This window comes from Paroedura picta, chromosome 7 (assembly GCF_049243985.1).
Source record: "Paroedura picta isolate Pp20150507F chromosome 7, Ppicta_v3.0, whole genome shotgun sequence".
NCBI classification, from domain to species: domain Eukaryota; kingdom Metazoa; phylum Chordata; class Lepidosauria; order Squamata; family Gekkonidae; genus Paroedura; species Paroedura picta.
The window spans coordinates 123,175,102-123,201,968 of record NC_135375.1 but is presented as its reverse complement, the minus strand read 5'-3'; the positions used below and the strand labels follow the sequence as shown (position 1 = coordinate 123,201,968).

The following is a 26,867-nucleotide window of genomic DNA, read 5'->3' as shown; positions in this document are numbered from 1 at the left end:
GCCGGGAGCCCGGCTCGAGGGCCCCGCAGGAGGAACAGGCCGCCGCCCCTGCCCGCCTTTCCCCTCACGCGGGCCGCGCCGGGCCCTCTTCGCCAGCCACAGCCGCATCCGCCGCAGCAGCAGCAGCCGCAGCCCCGTCCTCCCGGGCGCCGTGTCCCTCCGCCGGGGGAAGTAGTCCCCCCAGAAGAAGCCGGAGGGGGGGGGCGACTCTTGGCCTCCCGTGACTGGGGGGGGAGGGGAGAGGAGAGGAGGGGCGGGCAGGCAGCCGGGCGCGCCCCCCGCCCGCATCCCCGGAGGAGGAGGAGGGGGCGTCGGCGGGACCCGGCTCGGCTGGCTGGCTGGCTGGCTGGCCCCCATGGGGAGGCGGCGGCGGCGGCAGCAGCAGCAGCAGCAGGGCCTGGCCGGGCGCTGAGAGACAGACCGACCGACCGCGCGCGACAGGGGAGCGAGAGAGCGCGAGAGAGAGCGAGCACTTTGGGGGGGGGGGGTCCTGGGGGTCTTCGCGGCGCCCGGGGGCACGAGGAGGCGGGCGAGGCGGCGGCGGCGGCCGCTCCGGGTCGGGGGTCGGGCGGGGAGCGCCAGGAGCCATGTCGGGCCGGCCCAGGACCACCTCCTTCGCCGAGAGCTGCAAGCCCGTGCAGCAGCCCTCCGCCTTCGGCAGCATGAAAGTGAGCCGTGAGTATCCCCCGCCCAGTATTGCCATTGTGATTACTAGTGAGGATTGATTGATTGATTGATTGATGGAAATCGGGGGGGGGGCGAACCCCGGTCCTTAGCGGAGCTGTCAGGCTCTCGGAGGCCTGGTGGGGAGACGGCCGCCTGCCCCGCCCCGCCCGCCCGCCCGCCCGGAAAAGGCACACCCTGCTGTGGCTTCCATTTCATTTTTTTTCCTCCAAGAAATATAAAACGCATCGATTCTTGGCGTTTTGGCTTAAAATGAACTTGGGCACTATGAAGTCAATGCTTTGCAAGCCTCGGCCCGCTTCCTGGATCTGGGAAAGCTTCCTTTGCAGGGAGCCGGATGCAAACCTGGCCCTAGCTCACCCCCAGGGAGAGCCAGAGCGGTGACTCGTGTGTCTCCTTGCCTGCCCAGCTCCATATTTCAGTGGCTTTCCCAGCAGCTTTTGTTAGGCGTCTCTATAGAGAATGATGTCTCTGCATCAGCCACACAGCCTTTGAAAGAAGCCCTTTAGAGGGCTTTAAATGGACGCTTATTCTTTGAGGCTCCTGCACAGTGAATAATTCTTGTGAAGTTATGCATTATTAAGGCATCAGGCTTCACACGATTCTTCCTGGACCATGAGGAGTTGGGGTAAAGGGAGAAGTAGCATCCCAAAGAGTAGGCCCGTGACCCAGTCCTATTAAGTTAGACGGTAGGGATGTACATACTTCCTGAAAACGCAGACAGAGGTTAGGGCTTTTCTATGAATCAACAGCTTCCCAGCTGTGAATCAGATGATGGTATGGCGTTGGTGAGCTATTTTCTTTCCAAGGTAACTTTCAGTCTGGTTATCTCTGGGAGAGCATTTGGGGCCCCAGCAGGCTTTTAAACTGGTTTCTCTTATGCGCCTGAGAATTTTACATGAAGGTTGCAATTGCAGGTCCACTTGAGCTGTCCATCAAGGGTTTCTATTGCCCATCAGAATGTGATTCCGTTCAGGCCTGTCGGTTTGTCTGTCAAGATAAAAAGCAGCCCCTCCACCCATGTATGGTGCCTTCTGGGTGCTTAACAGCTCCTCCCCCCTCCCATTCTTGTAGCCCCAGGTGGGAAGCAGAACTGCTGTTCATTCAGTTGGCTTTGGTGGGGTCACAAGTGATGCAGGCCTAGACAACAGGTCCTGAAGGGCCCTAATAAGGATGTCTGTATTCCTTTGGAAAACATAGAAAAGCTCAAGTGAAAGGGCACTTAGAACTTCTGACATACGGCCCACCTAATCCCCCAGCACCTGCCTGTTGTTAGAGGTGACATTTTTTATTAAATGCATATTGATAAATCACAGTGCTGCTTTTACTGGCTTATTCTCATGTGCACATCTGGTAGGAGGATCGAGGACTAGTCAAGCGATGAGCCTAGGATCGCTCCAAATGGGTGTGTGAGAAGCTAGAGCACAGTGAATTAAGGATTTGAGAGTTTCTGTATAATTGTATGGGTGGTTCTAGCATGGAGCACGAACAGCCTAATTTATTGTTGAGCACAAGTTAAAAACAGACCACAAAGCTTAAAAGCGACGTGATCTTTAAAAAAGGCTACTGGCTGGTAGGAGGGGAGGAACAGGGAATGATGCGGCTGTTCTTTTCTGGATGGTGTGCTAATTCGAGGAATTACATGATGCTGACTAAGGCCCATGCTACCTTGACCTGAATCACCCAGGCTAGCCTGATCTCAGAAGCTCAGCAAGTTTGGCCCTGGCCAATAGCTGGAGGGGAGACCACCAAGGGAATCTGGGGTCACTGCTCAGAGCCAGGCAACAAACCCCCTTTGAAAGCCTCTTGCCTTGAAAAAACCCTACAGCAGGGCTGGCCAAACCGGGCCTCTCCAGATGTCCATGAACTACAATTCCCATGAGGCCCTGCCAGAATTGTCGTTCATGGACATTTGGAGAGGCATGGTTTGACCACCCCTGACCTACGGAGTTGTCCTTAATTGGTAGAGCAAAAAAAAAAAAGTCACATACTGACTTTTCAGGATTGGCTTTATACAGTAAAAGCAACAGTTAGCATGGAAGTACAGGTTATGAAGGAAACCTAGGGTGAACCCCCCAGTCTTGTGTCTGTCACAATGGTAATATGGGGTCAAGGGATATTTGCAGGGGAGAAATGTTGGGTGGGAAAGAGGGCCTCTATCCTCCCCCAACCACAGCTTGTTCGTTAATTCCCCTCCTTTCCTCTCATGGACTCACATTTGAGTACATATGTGCTTCACATTTAAGTCACCCAATATTTTAATTGGTCATTCTATTTTGCAATGATTTAAAAGGTTATAATGAGTAAAATCATGGCAGAGGGTTTTTATCTTTAGTTGTTTGAAGATAATAGAGGTTAACAAATCCGCTGTATGATTGTCTGGTGATTGGAAATCCAGGGGGAGAGACTCTATTCCAAGGTCTTTGTTTGCACATTTAAGAGAGATCAGGGTCCTGGAATGTGGATTGGAAACTGTAGTCCAGTAAAGTTTGTCAGAAACTATTAAGACTCTAACAACGTGACTTATCAGTACACCCCTATTTTGGTAGAGTTTTAACTTGCAGCACCAAATGAAGCGTTATCTTTAGTTTAGACTTACAACATTGTTATGGTTAATTATTTCTTTGGATTTTTGTTGCACCCTTTATCCAGTTGGAACTTTAAAAACCAAATCAAGTTAAGGGACCCTACAAACATTTTCCTGGGAGTAAGGTGACCTGAATAAAATGGGACATTCTTCTGAGTAGACATGCTTAGGGGTTACTCCCTACTACTACCAATGCTCAGGCTTACCATCTTCTAGCTCAAGCTATTGGTATTTTCCATCCCCCTTTGATGGAGCTGGGGCTCCATAACTGCATCTCCCATAACTAGAGCAGACGGCAGAAGGGCTGCAGACATGCTCGGTCCTATCTTTGGTGTTGACCTCGGGTGACATTGAGCTGGTCCCCCTGCTTGTTTTCTTTGAATGGTCTCAATGTTGCCCCTCAACAGAATGCCTCCCATGGCCATGTACAGAAAGCAACAGCAACAAAAAAACCCTCCTGCAGTTAAAAAACATACCATATTCTAAAGATCTCCTTCTAAAATGGTAGTAAAAGCAATAACCCTGTAGAAAATAAACATGGTAGAGCAGGGGTAGTCAAACTGCGGCCCTCCAGATGTCCATGGACTACAATTCCCATGAGCCCTTGCCAGCGTTTGCTGGCAGGGGGCTCCTGGGAATTGTAGTCCATGGACATCTGGAGGGTCATAGTTTGACTACCCCTGTGGTAGAGTCTTGAAAACCAAACTGAGGGGTCGGGGAAGGAACCTCTTACCATAGCTCCGGGAAATGAAAGCTTCATTTAGTGCAAGGGTGGCCAAATTGTGGCTCTCCAGATGTCCATGAACTACAATTCCCATGAGCCCCTGCCAGCTATATTTGCTTTTAATTATAGCAATCCAGGATAGAACCTTTCTACTTCTTCTACCACAAGAAGAATTGGCCATGTTGACAGAAGGCATAATGTGACCTGGCCTATTTTTGGTTTTTAGTCTTTAAGGGAGTATGAAAGTAACTTTATGTTGTTCTTCCTGTACTGCCATTCCAGTTGACAATTGCTGTCCTTTCTGGATCGGTCGCTCTGTAGTGGTTCCCTGCTGGATCTCCGTTCTGACAGTTCTTCCCAACCTCTTTTCTGCTTTGCCACTTCAGCTGGTGATTGTTCTGGTTGAGGTGCGCACCACAGGCACTAGCTGACGTGTGCCACAGACCGTTTCTAATTAAAAAAAAAAATTCTGCTTTTCTCCTTGATTGGGGAATCAAAGCAGCTTTTCACATTTTTCTCCGCTCGGTTCTCATGACGACAACCTAGGCAGGAAGGAGAGATTGTGAGGGACCCAAGCTCACCTGGCCACCTTCCAAAGTCCAGTGAACTGGTCACTGCTTTCTAATCTGACACTCTAACCCAGCCCTTTCCAACCTTTTGACTGTGGAGGAACTGGGCTGGAACTGATGTCAGCTGGCAACACTTCCCTACCATAGCTGAGGAGGACTGAGGGGGAGAAAAGGGGTGGTTTGAGATAGGAGTAGATGTCCAGGCTCCCCCCTTTCCCAGGCATAGGAACCATGCAAGAACACCCCCAGGTCCATGGAAGCTGCCAGTTCCCCCAGCGAGGCAGCGTCTCAAGGCAACCTTTCTGGCTTCTTGCTTTCAGGAAGTTGTCTTTTCTATTTTCCTACATCAGTGAGGGAGAGTGAGGGCATGCACGAACACTGGCCATCTCATACTTTCAAGGACTGGCCATCCTCACTGACCTTCTGTGCAGCTTCTCGCTTGCTTTTTGCATCTCTTAATGCAGCTGTCTGACAAGTCTTTTGCATACTATGTGGGAGTGGTGGTATATAAATTGAAGCATAAAAATAAATCCTTCATCCCTATCTCGGTTTGAAACGGAACCTAAATTCGGATAACTACATTGTTTTATGCTCCTTTCTTGTTACTGTATTTACTTTCCTTACAGACATTTAGATCTTGCTCAGTGGGTGTATAGATTGAGTGAGTGAGTTCAGGTGCTGCCGGGTTACCCCAGACTTATGGTGACCCTATGAATTCATGACCTCCAAAGTGCCCTATCGTTAACTGACTTGCTCAGATCTTGCAAATGAATGAATGCATGCATATCATGGCTGCCTTTATTGCAGCCTTTATCAACTTTTTTACCATTGATAATCTCTTGAAACATCTTCAGGTTTTGAGAAACTCCAGAAGTGGTGCAATTATGTAGAATATGGTTTGGAAGCAGAGCTGTGGACACGCCCACCCAGGGCACCTCCCCATCCTACCCCATCCAGGCTCATCATTGGCCACCGTGGGACGGGTCTTCAGTTTTTGAGAAACTCCAGAACTGACGCAATTGTGCAGAATATGGTTGGGAAGCATTGCTGTGGACACACTCAGCCGTTATCCCTCCCCTTCCCACCCCCTTCAGGCCCATATATGGTCATGACATCCAATAATAATAATAATAAGAGTTGGTTCTTATATGCTGCTTTTCTCTACCCGAAGGAGACTCAAAGCAGCTTACGGTCCCCTTCCCTTTCCTCTCCCCACAACAGACACCTTGTGAGGTGGGTGAGGCTGAGAGAGCCCTGATATTCCTGCTCGGTCAGAACAGTTTTATCAGTGCTGTGGCGAGCCCAAGGTCCCCCAGCTGTCTGCATGTGGGGGAGTGCAGGATTGAACCCGGCATGCCAGATTAGAAGTCCACACTTCTAACCACTACACCAAACTGGCAATGTTTAATGTTTAAAGAAAATTTATAAGAAATGAATTAACTCCCACCCATTCAGGAAACCCTTTCAGGGCAATGAAAAAACCCCTGGGGTTCACAAAACCCTGGTGGGGAAAGCCTGCTATATTGAGTCAATTCTTCTCCTGCTGCCTTCAATTTTTCCTATTGCTATGTCTTTTCCAGTGACTCTGCTCTCATAATGTGACCAAATTCCGATAGCCTCAGATTATTCCTTGCAGCTTCTAGAAGTAGTTCAGACTTGATTTGATATAGAACCCACTTCTTCGTCCTTTTGGCATTCCGCGGTATCTGCAAAACTCTCCTCTAGCGAATGTTTTGGAGCACTGTGTGTACTGGTTCTGCCTGCATAATTTATCTGTTCATAAATTTTAAAAATTAAGGTTTGTAAATAACAACTGGTTAAGGTTATTGATGAATGAAATTGTCTAATGTTGCTTATGTTTATGCTGGAACTATAAAATAAAATCATGTTGTTTTTAATTGCCTCTTTTGCTTTTTAAGATAGTGGAGGAGAAATGGCCATAATAAATGGGTCAAAATTAGAAGACTGAGAGTTGGAGACAGACTTTGCAGGTTTAACTTGAAAAATCAGAAACCAGTAGGAAATGCAGTGACTCGTTTCTTTAGTCAAACTGTAAATCTCCAAGGGAGTATACTGTTTTGGTACATATGTTCATGACTGAGAATTCCTATGATGGTAAGGGTGTGTGTCTAAAGGAGAGAGCCAGCTTGGTGCAGTGGTTAGGAGTGTAGACTTCTAATCTGGCTTTGATTTTGTGCTCCCCACATGAAACCAGCTGGGTGACCTTGGGCTCACCACAGCACTGAGAAAGCTGTTTTGACGAGCAGGGCTCTCTCAGTCTCACCTGCCTCTCAGGGTGCCTGTTATGGGGAGAGGAAAGGGAAGGCAATTTTAAGCCGCTTTAAGTTGCCTTCGGGTAGAGAAAAGCAGCATATCAGAATCAACTCTTCTTCAGTAATATCAAGGTTCTCTCAGCCTTCCCTCCCTCACAGCGGTAGGTAGGCGAATGTCAACCCTTTTGAGACTCAATCAGATAGAGAAAAGCAGCATATCAGAACCAATTCTTCTTCAGTAATCTCAGGGCTCTCTCAGCCTTCCCTCCCTCACAAAGTGTCTTTTGCGGGGAGAAGAAAGGGAAGCGAAAGTCACTTTGAGACTTCTTTGGGGACAGAAAAGTGGCATATAAGAACTAACCTGTGTATAGCTGTACACATGGGTACCATTGCAATAGTACGATGCTGTCGCTGCTAATGGAAGGGGATGCACTATAGCCTTGGTTGGGTAGGGCAGGGGTAGTCAGCCTGCGGTCCTCCAGATGGCATCTGCTGGCCAGGGGCTCATGGGAATCGTAGTCCATGGACATCTGGAGGACCACAGGTTGACTACCCCTCGGTTAGGGAAGAGCTTTGTTGCATGTGAATATTGACTTAAAAAAAAATATCCAGACAGCTGTGTTCAGAGGTGCTCTCAGTCTCTTGAGTGAAATAAATTACTAGCTGAAGACATCTCAGAGCACATCTTTGCAGTGACATAGGGGTAAGTTAGTGAGTGACCTGCAAGCCAGGGGTACAAAGGTCAGCCAGGGTCGCACATCTTGGTGTGCTTTCCAGTTAGTCTCTTTCTAGAAGCTAGTGAAGGGCGATACACAGAATCATAGAGTTAGAAGGGGCCATACAGGCCATCTAGTCCAACCCCCTGTTCAACGCAGGATCAGCCCTAAGCATCCAAGAAAAGTGTGTACCAGCCTTTGCTTGAAGACTGCCAGTGCGGGGGAGCTCACCACCTCCAGCGTGAACATCTTTGTAAAAAGAGCCAGCTTTACAAATGACACCAGGGTCCAAAAAGAGCCACTTTACAAATGACACCAGGGTCCAGTAGCTGGATAGATATGGGATTTATATTCAGCTGTATATGCATCAGCTGAATCATGAGAAAGGCTCATTGCACATATAAAGAACAGCCCATCGTACACTGTACATGGGTTGTAAAGGTGTTCACTGTAACTTGTGAACAAACAGGGCTTTGATCCTTGCTTGTCCTGCTCCTGTGAGATAAATGAAGTGCAGGGCTTTTATACTTTCTGTCCAGTGATGGGGTTTTACAGGAGGGACAGGCATGTGGTGCTGATTTCTTAGTCTTTTCTCTGCACAAAGCGCTGTTGAGTTTGACAACCTGGTAGCATTCTGAAAGATGCACTCTCTTCTTCCCTCTACCAGCGGTGATTAAAAAAATAATTAGTCATTTGGTGAGTATGCTCTAGACTAGGGGTAGTCAAACTGCGGCCCTCCAGATGTCCATGGACTACAATTCCCATGAGCCCCTGCCAGCTGGGGCTCCATGGACATCTGGAGGGCTGCAGTTTAACTACCCCTGCTCTAGACTCTCTCCCTGCTATTCTCCAGAATTAATGTCATGGCCGCAGCTTCAGCACTTGCTATGCGAACTCTTCTTCCATCCACTTAGCAAAATGTGCGGCGGGATAGTTTTTGATGTTTGTTGGTCGTGGCCTGGCTGAGAATTTCTGAAGTCCAGCAATGTCCTTGTTGGTTCACCAGCTTATGCATTATTGATTGCAGACCTTGCAGGCATGATGTCATCTCGACAAAGGAGGGTAAGCTCTTCAGTTGCTGTATGGTCTTCCCAGGAAAGAATCTGTTCTGGTTGTTTTTCCACAGGAATCTTTTCTGTCTTCTGTGCTATTTGACATTGCCATGAAACTGTCAGCGGAGGACAGAAAGAAATTTGGGGTACTGATTTCTTTGTTTCTCATAGGAAGCCACCGGAAGCCTAAATGGTTGACTGGGGGGTTATTTGGAGAGAGGTGAACAAGCCGAGGCTCATTAGCATGGGTGTGCTTCTGGATCTGGTGCCGTTCCTGGAGGACCAGTGGTGGCAGGGAGGGTGGTCCCCAGTGTAATGGAAGGGGCTTCCAAGGGAGATCAGGGCCCTGCAGGACCCTGGTCAGTTCCAAATGGCCTACAAGATGGAGCTCTTCCACCAGGCTTCTGGTTGGGGCCCAAAAGAAAATGTTTTATGATGATTGTACGATGATTGGTAGTGTTACTCGCCCCGAGCAACATGGAAAGACAGGTTAAAAATAAAATATTATTATTATGTATCAGCTAAGACAGGTTTGCCAGCTGTGCCTTCTGACACAAAGGCGTCTGGCCTTGATGAGCTCTGTTCTGGATTACTGTGCATACTTTTACGTGGCTTTGTCTTTAAAATGTGGTCCAGCAACTATCAGGCATGGTAGAGCATAAAAGATTTTTCCCAGTTCTGTATTCTGAACAACTATGTCAGGAAGTCTGGGAGTCAATGACAGGCTTGAATTTCAGTCCTGGTTAAACATTTAATGCATCAAACTGGTAGTTTTTAGTCTCTTTAATTACTTCTTTGTGCATTGCTGGCAGAAGGTAAGAATCAGTGCGTACCTCCCTGGTACGTCCCCTGTGAATCAAATCAATGATCCACCTAGTTCAGCATTTTGTTCCCATAAAGTTGACCAGATGCCCTATGGGGTGGTCAGGCTGTGGCTTTCTGAATGCCCATGGACTACAATTAACATGAGCCCTTGCCAGCATGGGCAGTTGGCAGGGGCTCATGGTAAGTGTAGTCCATGGACCTCTGGGAAGCCGTAATTTGGCCATCCCTGCCAGAAGATCCGCAGCAGGAGAACAGAGACCAAAGTCACCTCTTGCTGCTTCCTTCCTAACTTCGCAACTGGCATTTAGTGTTATAATGTCTTTTAACACAGCAGCCCTGTCAGTCATCATGACTAAGAACTTTCGGGAACCTTTCCTCCAGTAATTGTGTCTATTCCCCCTTCAAAGCCATTTGAGCAAGTGGGGAGCATCATCGCCTCCAGTGGCAGGGAGTTCAACTACGTAATTATGTATTGCATGAAGAATTACTCCCCCCCCCCTCCCCACCTGTCGTGAAGGAGAAAGCTCTCTGAATCCACTTTCCTCAGAACATGCATAGATCTCATCCTTTTGATAAACAGAAATGCCCCAAATCTTTATTCTTTCCTAATGGAAAATATTCGTAGTAGTCCTCTTCTGTACCTTTTCCCATGCTGAAATATCCTTTTTGAGATCTAGGGACCAGAAGTGCACACAATACACCAAATGTGGCCAAACCCTGGAGCTATTCACTGGCATTATGATACTAGCTGTTTTGTTCAAGGTGATTTCTTAATCTTTAAGTATGGAATTTTCCTTTTTCACTGCTTTCTCAAGTAAGCGCTTTCATCAAGCTATCCACTATGACCTTGAGATCTCTTCCTGGTCAGTCAGTCGTTTTAGACCACCATGGCCATGTTTTTACGAAGGATTAGTATTTTAAATCAAGCTAAAGCTAGCCAGTATCCATCACTTCACTATCGAATCATATTTTTACTGATTTTACTTGTCCACTTGGAAAGTTCTTAGACCACCTCACAATCTTTTTTGGTTTTCACTTTACAAATTTTTTTTGGTGTAATCAGTAAATTCAGTCACTTTACAGATCATCCCTGACTCCAACTTGTGTCTAAAGAAATGAAATAATTGTAATGTAGATTCCTGGTGACCCACCCTCCTCCTTTCCCCCCACTGTGATTATTGTCCCTTTATGGCTAGCATCTGCTTCCTGTCTCTTAACCCATTTGTAATCTGAGGACCTAGTCTTTGATCCTATGAAGGCCAAATTTATTCAGAACTTGACTCAGTGAGGTACTATGTCTAAAGCTTTTTGGAAGTCCAGGCATATAATGCCTGCTGGCCCATCCTTATCTGCCTGCTAATGCTTTTGAAGAACTCCAAAAGGTTGATGAAGCATAACATCCGTTGCAGTAGCCATGCTGCTGCTTCTTCACAAAGCTTTTCCCTCACTAGGCGCTTCATATAAGCTTCTATCAGTTTACCTGGGACAGAATCAGGTTATCTCTGTAACAAATAATATTTTTCTGGATCCCTACTCTATTTTTTTAAGGCCGCTTGTGGCGCAGAGTGGTAAGGCAGCAGACATGCAGTCTGAAAGCTCTGCCCATGAGGCTGGGAGTTCAATCCCAGCAGCTGGCTCAAGGTTGACTCAGCCTTCCATCCTTCCGAGGTTGGTAAATGAGTACCCAGCATGCTGGGGGGTAAATGGTAATGACTGGGGAAGGCACTGGCAAACCACAATTTATAAACCTATGAGAAACATTACGGAGGTTTGATTGCTTTGTGGTATACCCTTATGGCAAGGAAGTGTGGTAAATAACCCCCCCACACACACATATACCCCATTTTGTCCAGGGCATCCAGAGAAGATGCTGAGTGACATGGTGATGCAGCCTGTCAAATTTTACTCAGTGGATGACTTTTGTTTGCATTCAGGGGTCTGTCAGACATGTTTTTGTGTCAGGCAAGCTAGTTGATTGTACATGTAAATGTGTTCCCTACAGCAGGGGTAGTCAACCTGTGGTCCTCCAGATGTTCATGGACTACAATTCCCATGAGCCCCTGCTAGCATTTGCTGGCAGGGGCTCATGGGAATTGTAGTCCATGAACATCTGGAGGACCACAGGTTGACTACCCCTGCCCTGCAGTATAAAGCATTTGCTGGCAGGGGCTCATGGGAATTGTAGTCCATGGACATCTGGAGGGCCGCAGTTTGACTACCCCTGATATAAAGGCTCTGCATAGTCATTTGGTGTGGTATACACTTTTTGGTAGCACTTCCCTTATGTGCTCTCCAAGAAGCACTGAGATTGAACAGTTGAAATCTGCTTGGCATCTCTGGCCCCAAAGAGGTAAAGCTGGCCTTGGCCAGAGGTAGGGCTTTTTCAACCTTGGCCCTGGTGGCCCTTATGAGATCCAGGGCCCTTAGGGACTGTAAATAGTTCCAGAGGGCCTGTAAGACAGAGCTGTTCTGTCAGGCCTACAGGTGAGGCCAGGAAATAAAATCGAATAGACACTGGCCTCCTTGCTTGCCCATTGAAATCCATCCAGTATGGACTACCCCACCCCCCCAGTCATGCCTAAATTAGAAATGGGAGGCAATTTTAAAACAATTTCAAAATGTAATTTACATCTCACTTGTATATGTGAAATTTATTTTGCATTGATTGTTTTAACCTTGATGTTACCTTCCTGAGCTGGCCAGAGAAGGATGGGATCTAAAAATAAAATTAGTACTACGATGACAACAACGACTACTACTACTTCATTGGGTTTGGGTCTAGATTATAAATTGATGAATGGGAAATCGGCGGGTAGTTTTCTCTTCAGGGGTTATGGTTCTTCAGTGTCCAGCTTTTCTTTTTGCGACAACCCAGAAAACACACCTCCAAATTTCCCATTTGGAAATACCGATTTCTGGAAGATCAGACAATATGGAGGAAAAATGCCGCTAGTTCATTTGACAGCATTGAGTATTGAAGTCCTGTCTTTCAGACTTTTGGTGAGGAAAGAAGATTGTAGTAACCTGGTGTTAATTATCAGGCTAGAAGGCCTCCTTAAGCAAGAGGACTTGAGCTGGCAGACATGTCAGGGTGCTGCTGAGGTGGCTTGTGGGTGCTGTCTGGAGCTGATGTTTCATATGATCCTGTGGGAGTACTGCCAGCCCCTTCTCATCAGATCTCAGAAGCTGAGCAGAGTCGGGCCTGGTTAGTATTTGGAAGGGCAGTCAAGAAGGAAAGCCAGGGTTGCTATGTGGAGACTGGCCGGGGCAAACCACCTATGCTCCTCTTTTGCCTTGAAGACTTTTCAGAGCAGGTGTGACTCCATGGGGTAGGTGTGTGTGTGTGTGTGCGCCATGCCTGCTGTTAATATTGCGTGCATAAGGATCTCTGGAATCTGCATTGGCCTAGTGAAGTGTAATGTGTGTAGATGTGCAGTCATCGTAATCCCTTAATGTTTTCAGTGTGAACTTTGTTGCATTGCTATCAAAGTTAAATCGGAGAGCTCCATGGGAGGAAGGGCAGAGGGCAGGGCTGTGGAGCACAGGGCACACTACAGTGTACTTTCGAATAAACAATGGAGATATTGTTTAACTCTGCTTAACTTTTCTCACTAGCCCATGAGAGTACTCCAGGGATATACAAAAATGCCAAATTAATAAAATGTTTGCCATGTAAATCCTATCCCCATTTATTTTTTCCCACAGGTGTTGACTTTCTGCTGGGTTGGATACTATGGGAAAGACCTGCACAGGCAACAGGAAGGGATGGCTTTTGTTGGTTCTGTCCTTTCTGTGGCAGCCCTTCAGCTCCCCCTCATGTTGATCCTCGTGGACCTTCCCCCCCCCCCCTCAAGGAACATCATTTTGGGAGACATAGGGGGCTGTTGGGGGAGAGGGGAAGCAAGGAAGGCACACTTCCATGCAAAGAATTCTGACACAAGATCTAGTGCATTACAATAAAGTTCTTGCATTCAGTTATATATATACTAAATCTGTCATGCGTGGTCCCTGTCTGTGGATAGCAGCCACATGGAAGCAGAACAGATTTTTCAGTAAACAGCTGAGGGCTCTACTCTAGGTCTGGAACAGGGGTGGCCAAACTGTAGCTCTCCATATGTTCATGGACTACAAATCCTGTGAGCCCCTGCCAGCATGATGCCACTGTCCAATGAGATGGGCAGCGCTCCAGTATCTCACCTACTGCCTAGTCCAGGCTGGCCAAACTGTGGCTCTTCAGATGCCCATGGACTACAATTCCCATGAGCCCCTGCCAGCAGGGGGGTGGGGAACCTCAGTTTCACATTCCCTCTGCATGGCATCCCTGCATCAGTTGTTAATTTTGTATCAAGCAGTTACAGTATCCATCCTGGAATGTGAAAGAAGACAGCATAACTTGATTTATTTAAAAAAATTGCTTATATCTATTTGTGGTTTTATCCCTCTCCTTGATAAATACAAGATACATCATTTAACACAATTCCTAGGATAATCATGACGAAAACATTCCAAGTTTAAAAGGGCCTTGCTTGCCCTTGGGTTGCCTCCACTGGCTCCTTTTCCCACTCAATCTCTGCAAGCTCCACGCCTGATTAGCCTCAATCCCACATGAGGGGATACTAAGCTAATTAATTTATTCCTTTTACAGTATGGAACTGGGGGAAAAACCCCACACACATAATTGTGGCTTCTACATTGGTTTGTACTCCATACTAAGGGGGATATTAGCAACTGAACTTTGGTGTATATTTTTTTTAGAACCTCATTTAGGTTCAGACAGAACAATGAAATAATGGTTACCAGGAATAACAAATCAGTGGATTTTTGCCAAAAGTTACTTTTTACAGTTTGGCAGTCAACTGTCTCCTGTACCTGTGTGCTTTTTTAAAATTGTTTTTGTTCACATTGAGTCCAACGTCCTTCAGTTGCCTTTCATGGAAGTACACAATGTATTAAGATTGTCATCACTTAAGTTGTGCAAATTTAGCCACTTTAGAACTTCCAGTTTAAACTGAGCTATAAAACAGACAAGACCTAATAAAAGTAAAGCAATTTTAAGCCCCGTTGAGTCCATTGGTAGATTTACACACGTGCTTTAGTTTATGCTTATGTTTAGTCTAGTTTAGAGGGTATTTTTATATTTTACTCAATGGGACTTAAAATTGCTCTACTTGATCGAAAACATCCTTTCTATGTCTTTTTTTTGCCGCTTGAAAATTTAATGACTGCCATGTGAGCGCTTGGGGATTTGGGGGCGGGGTGGAGGGTCCGCCATGTTCCTGGGTTTTCAGTTTCTGTATTGGTATTTCTTGTCCATTTTAATGGGAATTTTACCTGGACACCTGTAACCCGCCACGAGCCTGCTTGGGAGTGGCTGGTAACAAACTTAATAATAATGATAATAATAATAAACTGTAGCTAGTTCCATCATATTGGACAAACTGTGGTTTGTTCTTAAATTCAAATTTTAAGCCACAATTTGGAGGCAAGTGACCAGCCAGTAGCTTTTCAGGTTATTCATTTCTGCTATGCTTCAGTTTCTTAAGTCGCCACTCTCGGCCAAGGCTGGCTCGTGGTGACTTACAACACAAAAAGAAATATAATATTGAAATGCAGAAGAGATGGATTTCTGAGTTACTAATGTGAGAAGAAAGTGGCATATGCAACCAACAGACCCAGGATTAATTCCAGAGCAACTGTAGTGCCCTTAGTCAGTTCAATCTGTGTTGTTTTGTGTTGGTGGTGGTAGTTACTTGGGCAAACTGCCACCCCTGTGGGTTGGAGAAATCATTTGGAGAAACTCTTGGTAATATCCTTCTGGAAACCTTGGATAAAGGAAAGCATTGAAGTCATGTTCCTTCTCTTAGAGAGGGAATTGAGAGCACTAAACACAACCAGCGGCTTCCTTTGTTTGTTGTGGGGCCTTCCGTGTTTTGGTGGCTTTGTGAGCAAATCTTCCTGGAACAGGAAACCCTTTACCAAAATGCCCCCCTCTGCACAGGTGCCTCACCGATCTGGCTGCAACAAAAGGAGAAATGGGAGAGGCCTCAGTACTCCATTTGGGATTGGCAGGCAAGATCTACAGGTAATTGGGATCAAAGGACACCAGATTCCCAACAGACTTTTTTTTCTATTACAATGAGGGAGGCAGCAGCAAAATGGGCACCTGAAACCATCATGTTTTCTAGCAATGCAACGGAATCAGTGTCATCACAAGAGCAGTTTTATTTTACCATGCCAAAGGAGAGCAGGGGACAGCACGACAATCCTAGGACTAGAATTAGAATCCTAGAGTGGGAAAGGACCATCTAGTCCCACCCCCTGATCAGTGCAGGGTCAGCCTCAAGCATCCAGGAGAAGGATCTGTCCAGCCGCTGCTTGAAGACCGCTAGGGAGGGGGAGCTCTCCCAACTCTTTAGGCAGCCCCTTCCACTGCTGAACTAGACTCCTAGAATCCTAGAGTGGGAAGGGGCCATGCAGGCCATCTAGTCCCACCCCCTGCCCAGTGCAGGATCAGCCTCCAGCATCCATGAGAAGGATCTGTCCAGCCGCTGCTTGAAGACCGCCAGGGAGGGGGAGCTCTCCCAACTCTTTAGGCAGCCCATTCCACTGCTGAACTACTCAGACCGTGAATCCCCCCCCCCCCCGGGATATCTAGCTGGTACAGTTCTCTATGTAGTTTAAACCCATGAATGTGGTCCTCTCCTCTGCTGCCAACAGGAACCTTTCTCTGGCTGCCTCTAAGTGACAACCTTACCCTAGTTCCTGAAATAGCACTGCTTCCAGGTGAAAACGCTGAACTAATGTAGAGCCTCTATAGGTTCTCGATATGTCTCCGATTTTGCTTACCTGACCTTCTTCCGTTGTGTTTCCTGGGGCTTCATGAGTTTCTCTTTTCAAACTCACTGTGATCCAGGGATTCATTTCTCTCTGAGGTCCCTAATACGGAAAGTGATTGATCTGGTTCTGCTAGCATTAAGTTGTAGAGTGTCAGGATGGGATCTTTGTTGGTACATCTTCTCTTATCTTCTCTTAGTCTATACATATTTCACTGAAACAAAGTGATCTTCTGAACAGAACTGTTCCTATGAAAGATTAATATTATCTCTCACTGCACTCAGGAGCCCTGGCTGTTCTCCTTTTGTCCCATGCTTTGCATCCAAAGGAAAAGAGGGTGCATGTGCTAGATATGCAGCCATGAGAAAATCAGAGTATCTTTTTGTGTTCCCCTGGGTCTGGGAGAAGAGGGCCTTTAAGGCAGTCCTGGGTGTGTCTATTAAAGGGATGGTATCTCAGTAGCCTACTTGGACATGGCAAGCAGCTCCCTGCAGACATAGCAGCAGATCCCATTAGAGAAAAGGGCTGCTTGAAAGCCCCTTGACCTTCAGATTCGTAGGGAATGCATATGGATGTCTCTTTGACTGTTAATTGGCCCAGACTAAATGGGCACCTGAGCATCTGCTGATGTGGCATTTGGCCATAAGAAGAGCTGATGTTTTGTACCCCATTTTGTTTTTTACTACCTGAAGGGGTCCCAAAGTGGCATTACATTTATATTCTACCCCTCACTTGTGTCTCTCGGCACCAGCATTAAAATGCAATACTTACAAAATAACAAAATGATATAAATATCATTAAAATAATATACTTCCGGTAACAGAGGTAAGACTGACAAGACCTCCAGCCCTATTTGGCCCTGAGTGTAAGTCCACCCAAGTTGGCCTGTGGAGCAGGTGATGCTGCAGTGGGAAACGGGGGGGGGGGTCTGTGTCTAGGGGGTGGCCCATCAGATATCTGCTATGCGTTAGCATGCAGTGGTTGCGCTTGTGTCAACCAGAGGCTGAGTGGAAGACCTCCATTTCACAATCTGCTACCTTTCCTCCCCTGACAACAGCCTCTCTGTGAAGGCTCTTGGAACCCTCATCAGTCAGCATGCTGTCTTTGGAGAGAAAATGAAACTTCCTGAGGTTGGACTTGGCATTTGAAGTTTCTTTGACGTGGAGATAAGGAAATTGCTCTGCCCTTCTGGGATAGGGGAGGTGGGTGCTTGCACCCAGAACTATAATTCTGTACTGTATTATCTGACATTATGTTTGATCATTTATGGTTTGACCATTCCCCTTTCCCTGATTGGCTTTTGTACACACAGTTATTTTTCCTTGAAGCAAATTGAGATGAGTTCAGTATTTAGTTACTTGTTTTGCAGTGGGAGTGATGGAGCCATTTCTTCTAGTCTGCTGAGCTCTGCTTGTGAAGCACTTGCTCTGCAGTGATGGGAAGCAGGGGAATTATCTGACCCCCAAATCCCAATTGGGGAAGTAGGAAAATCACCCATCAGCCACGATGCTCTTTTTACCTTCAGGTAGAAAGAGCAAGTTTGGTGTTCTCTTGCAGATGCATTATTAGTGGAAGTACCTTTTTTGTAGTACCATCTCCACCGCAGAGTAGTTTTGAAATGTTTGGCGGGACTTGATGCAAGTCATTTCTCAGGCTCAACATTGCTCTGTCATCTCTGCCACTTCAAAGCCAGGTGCGTTGATGGTGCTCATGTTGGCTCCTGATGCCAGAGGCCAGCCAACTCCTGAACATGACTTCTAGCTGCATCAGTTGCAAATGGCCCCTTAGCAGTCAGAAACCATCAGGAGCCATCAACCTCTGAAGGTGACAAAGAACTATTTAAAGTATCTTGCATGCTAGCAGCATTTATGACTTTAGACCCAACCAGGTCCATCATAATTAAGTTATACACAGTTCTTCCACTTGTAAATATGGTGACCTTCATTCTGGACGAGACACTAAATCAGAGGAATGATGAATTACATGCATAGGCCTACGTAGTGCTTCACACCTCATGAAGAGCCAGAGCAGTGTAGTGGTTAGGGGGTTGGACTAGACCAGGGATGGCCAAACTGTGGCTCTCCAGATGCCCATGGACTACAGTTCCCATGAGCCCCTGCCAGTATTGTAGTTCATGGGCAGCTGGAGAGCCACAGTTTGGCTATCCCTGGACCAAACTCTGAGATATTCAGTTTCAAATCTTGCTGGGTGACCTACAGCACAAGGTTTCGGTAAGGATAAAGTGGAGCACAGGCAAACAGTGGAAGCCTCTTTGGGTCCTCATTGTAAATGAAGCAGAGTGTAAATGAAAGCTTTGGTGTGGCTATCAGAATCACCTAAAGCAGTTCTTATTAATGCTTCTTTTCACACTGCTGATTACAGTATCTCTGAGAGGGAACAAACAAGGGATGTGGAGTTCCTACAAACAGTGATTGTGGAACCTGATGGGTGGGCAGACATATTCAGAGTTCAGTTTACTAACATTTGTGCTTCACTAGCTTTCCATGCCTTTGGAGTTTTTTCCTTTGAAATTAAAGGAGCAAAGTACACACTGCAGAGTTCGTTAGCTTTGTTAGAACACTTGAACCACACAGTTTTGTTTTTTCCTGTTCTGGTATTAAGGTCAAGTATTTGTTAGTATGCCATACAATTAACTGGGGGTACTTTAAAAATTTTATTTACTAAATGCAAGTCAGATGAGACGTGTTAAACTAAATTGGCATTGGAAATTTGTTTCCAATTAAAGATGTTCTTGGAAACCCACATTGTGGAACTGAGGGTGAAATATTTTGCTTGCCTTCCCTTTACTCTCCTGCTAATAACCACAGTGTAGTATGAGTTAAGGCTACTGGTTTTGCAGGGGAAGGTGGACATTTTACCAGTCCAGTAATCATACCTTAATTTGAACTCTTGTCTTGGTTTTAATGGTAGGGCCCAGTCCAACAACTTCAAGTAATGGAGGCAAGGGGTATCAAAGGCTTTCCTTATAATAGAGGGCCACAACATTTTTAAGCCGCTTAGCACCTTAGGAATTCTGCCACCGCATGGTGGGTGGGGACAGCCAGGAATTGACTGCTGCAGCTTCCCTTCAGTCACCTTTTGCTGCAGGGGCATCTGATGCCAAAGCAGTGTTTTCAAAGCCTCCATATCCATTGACTCTCCAGTGACCAATAGAAAAACCTTGTTGAGCAAAAGCCCTGCCTGGCTCGGTCCGCAGGTGCTATGGGGTCTGTGAGCACCATGTGAGGGAACCCGTCTTATAGCTTATAATAAACATAATCAGGCCAATCTTTGAATCCTCTGAAATCGCCTCTGCCCTTCACTTCCTTACCCCCTACCGCAAATGTTCCCATCCACACTGTGAGCATGCCCTCTTTTGCCTCAGAGGAGCGGGAAGCCATGGAAAGTGAGGGAATGTGGATTGGGTGGTGGGGGAGGATGATGTGTGGGTGCTCCCTCCTGGGGTTTTATTTAGCGTTGATGCTGAGCAAATCATCCATGTAAAAGCAGTTTGGCTGGCTCCCTGAGCCGTCTCTCACCTTTATTGAGTAAATATGGAGCACAGGGGTAGTCAAACTGCTGCCCTCCAGATGTCCATGGACTACAATTCCCATGAGCCCCTGCCAGCGAACACGAATCCCCTGATGTAGCATCATCAATGGGGAAGCCAGTGAACGTGGACTCCCTTGAGCAAAGGGAGGGGGGAACTGTTGAAGGTCCTGCAATATTTGCTGAGCAGTTGCTGATCCTGCAAGAAAGAGCCGATGCATGAGGCAAAAGCAAATAAAAAGAAAGGACTTGGAAATATAGTAGGGTGATAAATGGGTCAAAATGGGAAAGAATGGCGGTTATTCTGGATTCATTTTTTTAAAAGGGGGAATTGCAAATACTGTTAGGGTTGTGAATGGTATTTGAAATGAGGCTCACTTATTTCCAAAGAGTAAAATACCATTTGGGTAATACAATTCTAACTTACAAGCAGTGACCTGTGAAAATTTGTTCTGGTGAGACTTTCTCCTGTCTTGCCTGTGGAAGATGCCTGTTATGTGTCTTTTAAGCTTTGGCTTGATCAGGGTTGTTCCTGGGGTGGTGGGAGAGTCTATGATAAATCTTAGCGGATGTCAGAGTGGGCTTGTTCCTCTCACACTCTTGTCAAACCCCTGGTAGGCCCTTGCAAGCTGTAACATGGAATTATTATTATTATTACTAATTAATTTACTAAATACTAATTAAATTTCTAGACTGCCCTCCCGAGACCTGCTTAGGGTGGCATACATTCGTAATAACCCATACTGATAAAACAATAAAAACATTAAACATTAACAATGCATTAACAATGAAAACCAATTAATAAGTTAGAAGCATCAATAAAAGCAGCAATATAGACATATGGCGGTCCTGGTTCCTAGTGGCCTCAGATCAGGAAAACAAGCTACAATCCAGAAGAGGACTGTTGGGAAAATCAGCCAATAATCTGGATGAAGGGAAAGGGCTGTCAGACCGCTTCCTCAGGGATGAGAGCAGCGATGTCACTCTCTGCCAAATGAGGATCTGACCAGGTCATTGACCAGTCATAAAAAGGCAGAGCATTCCATCAAGTGGCAGGTGACTCACGGTGACCCCATGGAGTTCCACCTCACGGAGTTTTCAAGGCAAGAGATGAGCAGAAGTGGCTTGCCATTGCTTGCCTTGGCATATTAGCTCTGGCCTTCCTTGGTCATCGCCCATCCAAGTACTGATCCTCCTTCGTCTCCAAGTTCCGGCAAGATCAGGCTCATCTAGGCTATGAGCAGGAGGTTGGACTAGATGGCCTGTATGGCCCCTTCCAACTCTATGATTCTATGAGGACAGCTATGATATAAAGCTGACCTGCGGGTGTCCTGCTGACCTGCTTTTGTCAACATTTTGACCATGGAGTAGCCCCTGAAATAATTCATGCAGGAATCTGGCCAGCGTTTTACCTGGGAACTCCCTGGATTTGGGTGAGCTGGTGGCAGCTGGGTACGGCAGCTTCCAACATGGCCCCCGTTGGTGGGTTTCCTGATTTTCCCTCTGCTTCTCCCCTAAAACAAAAAGTCACTTCTGGCTTTCTTTACTCTGCTGGAACATGAGGTGCTTCAGAAGATCCCTGGAGACATATGAAGCTTTCTTTTACTAGGCTTACCATATTTTGAAAGAGCAGGGTGACTGCAGGGAGTACCCACGTATAAATATATGCCTTCATCTTCTGTTTGGCCCTGCATCCTTGGCAGCCGCTTGGTAGTGGTGCCCACTTCCAGTTCCGAAAATCCCAGAAGTGCCCTCAGGCTCAGCAACACTGGGGAAACCTCTGGGCGAGGCCTTGCTTGATGCGAATGAGGAGGATCTCTCAGGTGAGAATAGAGGAAGCAGGGATTGCCCCACTCGTGACTCCCTGGGCGAATGTGTCCCATGTACTCTTCTGGGAGGGATAACATCCCATTGATCGTGCAGTCATTTTATGAGGCCGCTCAGCTGTCCTCTTCCACTAGAACTTTTGCAGGGGCTTGTCTTGGGCAGCGGAAGAGTTGATCAAGGCATTCCCGCTGCACAGTTGGTTGAGTCCTCAGGCTTTTCCATGCTGTGCATTTAGAGAAGAAGGAAATATTTCATGGGAGATTTTTGTGTGTATATTCTCTAGAATTTCCATTAGGATAAATTTTTTTATAGGCACACTTCCGCTCAGACTTTAATGTCATATATTTTGAGCAGGCAAAACCTTGTCTTCAAACCCACTTCACTCATTTCAAAGGGGGAAAAAATCCCTTAAGGGTTTTTTCATTGCCTCCCTGTTTTTCCATTGACGCGGATGAGCCCTCCCAGGCCTTCATGGATCTAGTAAAACTATTCCAGCCCAGCCCTGCAAATACTTGAGTGGGACCTTATCCTGGGGCCATGCATCTGAGTAGTTAGAAAGAGAACTAGTTGTTAGAACTGGAAATAATTGAGCAACACTTGGTAAACTATGTCCCATTTTTGTGTGTGTAGCAGTTGAGTCATGTCGCCTAGTAGTTTTAGCTGGAAATGCACAGTCAGTTTATGCGTAAGGATAAAATACAAAGGTATGCCCAAAACTGGGTTTCCTTATTTACCTGTGTGAGTTTCTAGAACACAAAAGGCACTAGTAGTGCATATATTTAACATAGAGACTAAAAAATACCATGAATGACCAAAATAAAATAGAGATATAAATTATTGGGTACGTTGAAAGCCAGTAGTCTGGCCAGCCTTGTTTTAATGTGAGTGTGTCAGAGCTGGGGGACTTAGCAGGGCTGGCAACGTGGATGGGAGACTGAAAAAAGAGTGGGATTGCTACATGGAAGAAAGTAGTGGCAAATTCCCCATGCCTGGAGTGCCCTGTGGAAGGGGGCCTCCTAGGGTTGCTTGAGCCGTGACGACACCCCCTTCTTCCTCAAGTTGAGAGCCAAATAATCAAGTTTTGTGGGAACTCCCCTAGCGACTGCAGTTTTAAAGCCTGGCAAAAGTGCAGGGTGGGTCTTGGCGGGCTATAGATAAGGGAAAGAAGGACACTCTTCCTCCTTCCAGGTCTTGTGCAAAATAGAGTTGCAGATATATCACCTGCATTCCCGAAATGTGCCAAGTCCAAAGGTTGGAATTGCCCTTCAGTAATTAGCAGGATGAAGTTTCATAATCATAGCTTCCTTCCAGTTGAACTTGAAGCTCAGGATCCTTTGACATACCATGTGCAGGAAAGAATTTCTGTCTGTTTTATACCCTGTTGTTTCTCTAGAGATTATCCCAATCATCGACTATTCGCTATATTTACTTGTGTCTTCTACGCAATGGGTGTTTCTTGCTCAGTATTGGAATGCCAAATACCTTTTTATTCCTTTGTAATTCCCTGGGATTTCTATTCATGGCCTCTTAACTCCAGGAGTTCTTTAACGCCATGCACTCTGACCATTTGGATGGAACTGAATACCATTTTCTCCCCAGCTGCTACTCTGGCCAAATCCATTCGCATAACATAGCCAGAGAACTCTTCAACTGACCTCATAGTGACCTCATAGGGTTTTTCACTCAGAGGTGGCTTGCTATTGCTTGCCTCTGCAGAGCAACCCTGGACTTTCTTGGTGGTCTTCCATCTAAACCAGCCTCTCGTATATTTTTGAGAACCCCCCGAGACATTCTTCAGGCTTCGAGAAACTCCAGAAGCAGTGCAATGAGGCAGAATATTGTTGGGAAGCAGAACTGTGTACGTGCCCACTCTGGGTCCCTCCTCTTCCCACCTTTCCAGGACCATCATTGGCTATTGGAGGGGCTTGACATGGCCATGTATGGTTAGATCACCTGCTAAATGTTTAACAATTTTAAAGAAATATATAAAAAATTAATTAACTCCCAGCCATTTGGGAAACCACTCCAAGGCCATCAAGATATCCAAGGGTTCCATGAAAGCCTGATCGAAACACTAACCAGGGCTAACCCTGCTTAACTTCTGAGATAAGGCTGTCTTAGGCCAACCAGGTCATGGCAGGTGCTAAATACTAGTGCAGATTCATAGCTTTGTTAATCAAGTTTCCAAACCCATCCGGTCATTTAAATTAATTCTACCATTAAAGTCAATTCATAATCTTCCACTTGAGTATGCTGAATAGACACATCCAGCTCCTTCACTCAGCAACGCCCAGCGGGAGCTGAAGTCTAAAAGCCACCTCCTCTTTTTCTTGATTGATGATGGTGCTGCTGGGCAACATGACAAACAGCCCCTCTGCAGAAACAGCAGGCTCTTGGGAGGAGGAGGAGGAGAAGAAGAAGAAGAAGAGTTGGTTTTTATATGCCACTTTTCTGTACCCGGAGGAGTCTCAAAAGTGGCTTACAGTCGCGTTCCCTTTCCTCTCCCCACAAAGGACACCCTGTGAGGAGGGTGAGGCTGAGAGAGCCCTGATATCACTACTCGGTCAGAACAGCTTTCTCAGTACTGTGACGAGCCCAAAGTCACCCAGCTGGCTGCATGTGGAGGAAGAATGGGGAATCAAACCCAGCTCACCAGATTACAAGTCTGCACTCCTAACCACTACACCAAGGTGGCTCTCTAGGGGCCTATTGAAATGGCTGCTTCTGGCTGCTGTGGTGTTGCTGGAAGGTGCACAGCAGCAACACCTGGTGGTTTCTGGAGCCCAGTTATGGTATGTAGAGCTGCATCTGTTGCATTGTGCAACATCCATAGTTATGGATTAGGTTCAAAGGCCACAGTCCAGCACGGTTGGGAGTGCCTCGGGTTTTGATTGCAATTGAAAACATTCTTAACATAAAGGAATCCGACCATAATGATCATGTCTTTTCTGGTACTTTGTTTAACTATTTATTTGGATTTTCCAGAAGTTTTGACAAACAATTTAAAATTACCTCCCAGTTGAAGGTGTGATTTTCTTCCTTTCATGTGTTCCCCATTTTCTATGGCGCTGGAGTTTACGAACTCCCTTCCTTTTGGGTCCCTGTGACCATTCCAAGACTGTTAAGTGATGCTTCCCCTCTCTCTCACTCCTGGGGAGGAGAGAGATTTACCAAAACCAAAGTGCATAGTGCCCACTGTTGCTGGCAATTCTGAGAACATCTGCTAGATGGAGTTGCACTTCTGGCATCTTGGATTTGAACTGCTGTTTAAAAGCTATGCCCAGTTGCTGCACTTCATGTTTCACTCCTAAAAAGCTTGTGTTGGTATGAACCTCTGCAGTTTTGAGCTGTTGCTCTCCAGGGATGTTGAGCACACTTTCTGATCTTCCCTGTTAACCACACTTCCGACAGCAAGCCCTAATAGTGATTGTGTGGCTAGAGAGATCAGATTTAGAACATTCATGACATAAGGAAGTTTTAATAAATGAATAAAAAGAATACACATGGCATAGTCCAAGCATCAGGTTGAGCAAGGGTACAAAGAAAAGGTGGAAACAAGTATTCAGTCCCATTCTCCTACAGGTAATACTTACCACAAATGGTGTTTAACTAGGTCACAAGCTACCATTACTTCAAGTTACAGTAGTTTAAAGTTCAGTATTATCTTAGCTCTCATGATTGCTCATTGTCTTTTGTTCTCATGCTTGCCACTTCTCATTGTCCCATGATGTGTGGAAAAGATGGGAGTCCCTAACTAAGGATTTAGTCCTACATGGCATATGCCCCCTGGTCAGAAGCCATTAGATGACAGCTGCTTTCTATTTGTTCAGAGAATTTTCATGGAGAGTCTGTCAGCCTTCCAGCATAGTTCCTATTCGCCTCCTTCAAGGAAGAAGTTTTTGTAGCTCTTTGGCGCTTGTTCTGTCTGTCCAGTTGTCCCTTGAAGTTCAGCATTCCATCTAGTTGGTATAGCCATTGTTCTGCTGCAGCATTTGTAAACAATAATAATGTGTTTGTGACTTCCTCACTTCTGCCAGCTTAATTTGCAGTTGAGATCTAACTAGGGATGGGCATGAATTGGCTGACTAACTAAAGTTCTTCATAAATTGTGACCAGTTCATGGTTCATAAAGCAATGTTCATGAACTGAAGAGCCATCACAACCTTTTACAAATTTTGGTGCAGTTTTTGGTGGTGACTTTAGAGCAGAAAGCAGGGGTTTAAACCCTTGCTTTCAAATCTTTATACAGAAAAATAACTCAGCCACTCAGCTGCTTGGGTTAAATCAGTGATCCCCAACCCCCGTTCCGGAGACTGGTGGCGGTCCGTAGATCAGTCGGTACTGGGCCACAGCTCTGTCTAAGAAGTAAGGTGCTTCAGCCCACCAACGTCGACCCAACTATGCAGAAGTCCAAGTCACAAAGCTACCCTTCTCCATTCCTGCCCTGACTAGGACTCCCTCCTCTCACGTCCAGGAGCACCTTATTCCCAGGGCAGCCCACCCAACTCCGTGGCAACGAGGTTCCTGCCCGGTGCCTTCAGCAACCACGGCAAAAAGAAACAGGCCAGCTTGCTCCCTCGCCTTTCTCACCCATTTGTCCAATCAGAGGAGCCGTAGTGGCCACCAGCTAATCCCGCCCCTCCGGTGCCATTCAATGATGAGTCCTCTAGTACAGTGGTCCCCAATCTTTTTATCACCAGGGACCCCTCAACGCCGGGGACCACTCACCGGGGACCACGCAACGCCTTTTACTGAGGCCCGGTGTGGGGGGGGGGTAGTTTACTCCTCTACTCTCAACCACTGCCCTAACGCTCTCTGATCGCTATGGTAATGTTTAAACATCCCTTCAAAATAAGATACAGACATGCCACAACAATGAAGTGTGTTGTAAAGGGCTGGGGGGGATGAAGTAAAGGGCCCAGGGGGGGGGAGAAGGCGTCCTTTGGGGCCCACCTCCAATTAGTCGAAGGACCACATGTGGTCCGTGGCCCACAGGTTGGAGATCGCTACTCTAGTAGACTACCCTCCCCCAAGGCCTCAGTAAAATTGTCAAGCTTTGACTGGTCCCCGGTGATAAAAAGGTTGGGGACCACTGTTTTAAATGGTTCACAAATATATATGAACCAGATCAGTTTGTAAACAAGTCTTCTGGCTCATACGAGTTTGTGGACTGAACTGCAGTGGACTGTAGTCTCAATGGTTGACTTAATTGCTGTGAATTCTAGGG

General features: G+C 46.4%; 1 protein-coding gene across 3 annotated transcripts in view; it reads left to right on the top strand.

The window, feature by feature from the left end:
* The first annotated feature begins 290 nt into the window (after positions 1-290).
* Positions 291-26,867, top strand: part of GSK3B (glycogen synthase kinase 3 beta) — a 116,279-nt gene continuing 89,702 nt past the window's right edge. The window contains exon 1 of one of the 3 annotated variants that reach the window (XM_077346294.1): positions 291-675. In XM_077346294.1, the coding sequence (XP_077202409.1) occupies positions 588-675 (88 nt within the window). In that variant the 5' untranslated portion in view covers positions 291-587. The remainder of the gene's footprint in view (positions 676-26,867) is intronic. The other 2 variants (XM_077346295.1, XM_077346296.1) reach the window with 2 other exon arrangements.